The sequence below is a fragment of the Rhincodon typus genome, chromosome 13 (genome assembly GCF_021869965.1).
Source record: "Rhincodon typus isolate 14 chromosome 13, sRhiTyp1.1, whole genome shotgun sequence".
NCBI lineage: Eukaryota > Metazoa > Chordata > Chondrichthyes > Orectolobiformes > Rhincodontidae > Rhincodon > Rhincodon typus.
The window spans coordinates 28,100,925-28,106,924 of record NC_063344.1 but is presented as its reverse complement, the minus strand read 5'-3'; the positions used below and the strand labels follow the sequence as shown (position 1 = coordinate 28,106,924).

The 6,000-nt window shown below is 36.4% G+C and overlaps 1 protein-coding gene across 5 annotated transcripts in view; it reads right to left on the bottom strand.

Annotated features, from left to right (window-relative positions):
* The window catches only part of fxr1 (FMR1 autosomal homolog 1), a 118,788-nt gene continuing 112,788 nt past the window's right edge, over positions 1–6,000 (bottom strand). For 2 of the 5 annotated variants that reach the window (XM_048604184.1, XM_048604186.1), the window contains one exon: positions 1–1,634. In XM_048604184.1, coding sequence (XP_048460141.1) covers positions 1,470–1,634 — 165 coding nt within the window. In that variant the 3' untranslated portion in view covers positions 1–1,469. Of the gene's footprint in view, positions 1,638–6,000 lie in introns of all 5 variants that reach the window. The other 3 variants (XM_048604183.1, XM_048604185.1, XM_048604188.1) reach the window with 2 other exon arrangements.

Below are 6,000 nucleotides of genomic sequence, written 5' to 3'. Positions count from 1 at the left end.
CAGGTTGGCTTTTGCAGCCAGCAGTTTTTGATGAAACAAACTACAAGACATTCGTCAATAGGCCCATTTGCTAATCCTCGTACCACCACCGTATGCAGATAATGATTTCTACTCCAGCCTGTTGAAGAGAAACATTTCCTTACACAATAATGTTATATTGTGTGTGATGTGTGACAGTCATATTCTGGTCACCAGACAAACAGAATTGGAAACAAATTGCTTTCCCAAACTTTCTAGCTAGTGGATGTGACAACTCCTAATACAGCTGAAACTATTGACTATATCCAAGTAGAGAAATCTTATCCCTAGCAAAGTTTTCGGTTGCAAATTCATGCCTCTAACCTTGCTACCCAGTTCAATTGTAGTCCTGTTGAGGTTGAGAGCACCAAGCTCTAAATTTTATGACGACAGCTGCACTTGGTGGAAAATACTAGAATGTGGGGAAGTAGTACAACTTTTGTTTTTCAATACAAGCTATATTCTAGAAATATTACTTGATAAAATATATACAAATGAAAACATTCTCAAATTTAAAACCAAGTTAAAATGTTTTAAGAAAATTCCAGAAAACATTTATATTTGCATATTTTAAGTTGTAAGATGGAAGATCAAACTTTATTTATCAACTATCTGCATACAAAACATATTGCACATCAACCAATCAAAACTGAAAATAAAAATTCTCTAAGGACTCTAACAAATGTAGTTTACATGGAAAATTGTTTCTCTGGAACTTAATCTTACAATAGTTGGATTATTTTGGCAATGACATCTACAACCAGTTTAGTGTAACATCCAAAGCATTGCTTGATTTTTAAATACTGTACATTTAATAAATAAACCAAACAAGCCCCTTTTTAAAACAGTCACTGCCAATCTCATCCCAATGTCCCTGCAGATGTATAGATGCAAACGAGTATTCTCCAGTGGTCTGCAATTTTTCTACATACAGTATTAAAAAACCTACAGAGATTTAGTAAAATTGACCAGTTTCCAGACTAGTATCACCAAGCATACCAAATGTTAAATTTACAATTCAGTGCAAAATTTTGAAACTGCATTTTCTACTTTTTTCTCAGAAGTGGTTGCATATTGGAGAACTTGACAAAAAGCAGCCAATGCTTTTATCCAGTATTACAGTAAATGTCAATGATCTCCATTTTCAGAATAATCTGAAATTTATTTTAAACATATCAAAACATTTCCCTACAACCAGCTAGTTCCTTTAATTTTGCATCTATTGTCTGAAGGCACAATATCTGATTAATGTATTGAGAACTTAACTAGGTGAAAAACAAATTTATACAAGTGTTTTAATAAAGAACCCTCCCATATCCATTCCAGTACAGAGGAACTAGAAAAAAAGTGCGCCGTAAAGTCTGGCAGTCCTTATTCTATCTTTGGCAAGCTTTTACAAGCACTATTAGAAAATACAAATTTATGCAGAACTGAATGATGGTGGGTAATGTTTAAGAAACACCATTCACCACAACCTTAGTTCCATTTCCTTGGTATTCTCTTTGTTGGCTTTCCCTGGAAACCTTGTGTGTAGGAGCTTCATCACCAGAAACACTGTTCATTCCATTAATGGTCTTGTTAGCTGGAAAGTGTTCATCAATCACGTCCTCTTGCACCTGCTGAGCATGAGTGTTTTAATTGAAATAGTTAACTTTGAAAGAAAGAGAGGAATGACCTGTTATTTACACAGCTGAATGTTCAAGGTGGATACCATAAAAAGTAATTCACAACTGCACAGGATACAAGTAAAATGTAAAATCCTCAAATGTTAAACAAATAATTCAGGAACATTTGATCCAAGGTTACTTTTATTGTTAAAACCAAAAATTCACGGTTTCTAGAAACATCTTTCCTTGCAAAAGGGGAGTTCTGGTACAAATTAGCAGAAAACCATAACTAATCCTTGGGACAATCAATACAATGGATTAATAAACATTAATTTAGCTTATTATAGTTCAGCCTTTCCTCAAACAGCCTAATCCTTGCAGCTGACATTTTCGTGCTTGCCGATAAATTTCCCATAACTCATTGACAGTGTATTACAATGCTCTTTAATTACTTGACTAAATTTGTTCAAACATCACAAACTCTACACAAAGACAATAACTTATATATTACTATTCTATAGCACAGAAACGAGTTCTTTGCTTACTGATTCCGTGCCAGTACTTAATTTCCACACAAATCTCATTACTGTACTTCTAAGTTGCATTTATTTAGCATGCATGTGAAAGTTGATCTAATGACTGCAGATAGAGGAAAGTCAAAGGTATCGGAGTTACGCCAGAGATGGTAAGATGAAGAAGCCATTATTGGATATTCATTCCTATTTTTAAAACTCAGGCAGTGTAAGCATAAAAGTGTAGTCCCATGAACCTAGATAACACAAGAATGGAAGAGGATAGCATGTTAAACTGAAAAATTGTGAACTGACCAGGGTGCACACCATAAGTTAGAAATTATGTAACTCATTTCTTTAGCAAATGGTGTACAGGTGCAAAAAACTAGAAGCCAGATGAGAGGGTTCAAATAGGGAGTTTCAGGAGACTAAGCACGGATTTGGTACACCATCATACACTATAGGAAGAAAGGTGGAGGTGAGAGAGGAGGTAATAATGAGATACCAGATGGATTAATGGTGCATTTTTGAAGACAGGATGTTGGCAGATATGAACTGTTGTTTGGCAGTTTTCTAAATAACCAAACATGGACATGCAGGACTGAATATAAATTACAGTAGAGCCACAAAACTGATCCCCAGCATCAAGGATTTGTTGAGAGGAAGTAATAGAAAAACAAGCCTTTCAACCTGGCAATGAAGTCTTTTCTACACATATACAAAATTGTCAGGATTGTGGAAATATTTATCCAAAAGAATGAACAAACTGTTGGGTGTTAAATTCATAATACATAACTTTAAGACCGATAAGATTATATACACACAATGGGATTAATTTGGAGGGGGGGTGGCGGTGGAAGCTGTTGATAGACAAAGGAGCTTCCTTATTAACAATTATCTTCTTGTTTCATGGAGAGAAGGACATTGCTCTTCAAATCAGCATTCAACTTCATTGCTGGCAGAAATAAGATGAAACTATTCTTCTTGCAACTCGTGTTATTACTGATTAAGGATTGCTTGATGCTGAGAAGGTGATCATCTTGATTTTTTTGAAAAGGAATAAGTTTCAATCTTAGCACTGGTCACTCAAGTGTGAAGCCCTGTAGTGATCTGATCAGAAATTAGTGATTAAATGATAATTTAAAATGATCATTAAGGGGATCAACTAAACTTGTTCTGATGACTTAAATATTAGTGTCAGATCCAAGTACAATTTTGCATCAGTTCTAAAATGTATTTTAAAAATATAAAATCTAACCTCTCTTGAAAATCCTATTTATTTCACAACCCCATACATTTAATGCTATTTATCAATACAGACGTTGCTGCTTGTAGAGATTCTTTCCCAAGAATGCAATTTGCCCACTAAATACAGTCAGTACAACACTGTCATACACTGATCTCGATATTGTTTTACTTCTAAACTTAGTTAGAGCTTCAAATAAATGGTACCAAACTACTTTAACCATGCCATGTACCCTAGTGTTTCCAAAGGTCATCACAACATTATAGTCTCTAAAGGTCAATTTAATCAACATTAGTGAAGTTTATTTTTTTTTAATAAAATTCAGATTTTCAGGTTATTTGGGATTTTGGCCACTTAAAAAGTCTGATCATTTAGGTGGGGTTTTATAACAGCAGCTTCATTTGAAGATTCTTTTTTCAACGCAGCCATGGTTCATAGATTCAACCATGGTTCAGTGTAATTTCTTTACACGAAAGAAAAATCCAGGGAATGGCTTTGAAAATCAGAACAAATTTAGCCTGTGCGTCCAAAGTTATAACCATTGCCAGCCACTGATAGAGTGAATGTATTAAATTAGTTTTTTAAAATCAGCTCTAATTCAGTAGCAATAGCAAAGACAAGTCATCTAAAGATTTGTTATGAACAGCCGCTATTAGTGCATCCAAAAAGTTGATATGATGTGTTTAGTGGATGAAGAGAATTAGCATGCTTTCTGCTTGTGCATTAGTTTGCACTCGTTCTTAGCCCACACCACTGGCTAGTTGCAATGCAACAAAGACAGCCATATGTGCAAGAACAGGCTGGCAGTAACAAGTATTAAACAATGCCTACTTGTGGCAGCACACAAAAAACTGTGTACCCACAGTTCCAGGCTCAAGTTTCAGAGGAACTTCTTCTGAACAGAAGGTTTTGTAACGTGAATGCTCATTGACATTTGGGCACCCCCGGCATTCATAAACCAAATTTCCAGATATGGGCATATGTCTCCAACTGCCTCGTGGTACCGTGGTAGAGTTGAAGGATAAGGGAGTAAATCCTAAGAAAACACCACTTGCAACCAAACCAATGCTATTCCCCTTGGTCTCAACTGGGGAGGTCACCGGGGATCCTGATGTTTGGACAGCCCAGCAGTCCCCATAGATTTAGTCCAGGCCTGAGACTAGAGTAGACTTACTGGTTTTATTGCAGTGGGAACACAAGATAAGGGAAAGCATTTACAAGCAATAAGCTCACACAGGAGCAGACCGTGCAGCTCTTCGAGCCTGCTTCCCCATTTTCCCAAACTATCCCCACCATCCCAGGACTTAGTTTGATAAACATCTTCTGCATTTCCTCAATGAAAAGTGTATTCTTCCTTGGGAAAGGAAAACAAAACTCCAAAAAATACATCAAGTGCAGTACCACCAAAGATCTACACCATTAAGGCAAGAATCTTTACTCCTGTACTCAAATTGTCTTGCAAAAAGAAGGTCAATGTACCATTTTTAATTGCTTCATAACTGCCTTAACTGTTCGCTGCACCTGCGTGTTACCTTTCAGTGACTTATCCAAAGGAACTTGGGCGACTTTGTTCATATCAATACCAACATTTCCCAATTTCACCATTCAAGAAATACTTGGCATCTCAGTTCCTCAAAGTGGCTAATCTCACACTTATCCATGTTACTTTCTATCTGCCATCTTCATTCTCATTCATTCATACTGTGCAAATCACTTAGAAGTTTCTTTACATCATCTTCACAATTCTCATTCCCACTTTTTGTCAATCACAAACTTGCAAGTATTACATTTGGTCCCCACATCCAAATATTTGATAGTGATTGTGAACAACTGAAGCCTGATCATTGTGATACTCTACCTCTCACAGCATGCCAACTTGCAAATTACCCATTTATTCCTAACCTCTTTTCCTATTAACCAACCCTCAATGCTGATACCAACAAGATAGAGAAAAGTGAGATACTGAATTCAACCTAGAGATGATCCATTCAGGAGGGCCAGGAATGCACAGTAAATGGAAAAATACCGAGGTGTGTTAAGGAAGTGGGGGACTTAAATGACTACTAAAAGATCTCTGAAGGCCACTGACCAGGTTGATAAGGTTTTTAAAAAATCACGTGAAATCCTTTCCTTTATTAGCCAAGTTGTACATTATAAGAGCAGGAAGTTATCTAGAACTATATAAATCATTAGTTACACCACAACTTGAGCACTTTCAATGCCAATCATTTCGTTATGGAAAGGATGTAATAGCAATAACGAGGGTACAAAGGAGATCAGAGGATGTTGCCAGGTCTGGAAAAAAAAAACAGCTGGTTAATAATGCAAGATAGGTATGATCAACGTGGAACATCATTGGCTGCATATCAACTAGCATGGGTACATCTGGGAGATGGAACATGTAACGTTTTTCTTTGTGATCTGCTCTCAGTAAACCTTATCTTCCTTAGGTCTCTTAATAGCACTGTCAAACTCCTCCAAGAACTGGTCTTTCACCTCGGTGCTGAAAGAGTATTGGAGCAGATATCTCGAGATTAAGCGACCCTATTTGAGTTGAAAGACATACGGAAGGAACAAATTTTGCATTTTTTAAAAAAAGATTTCTGTCTACCATTGA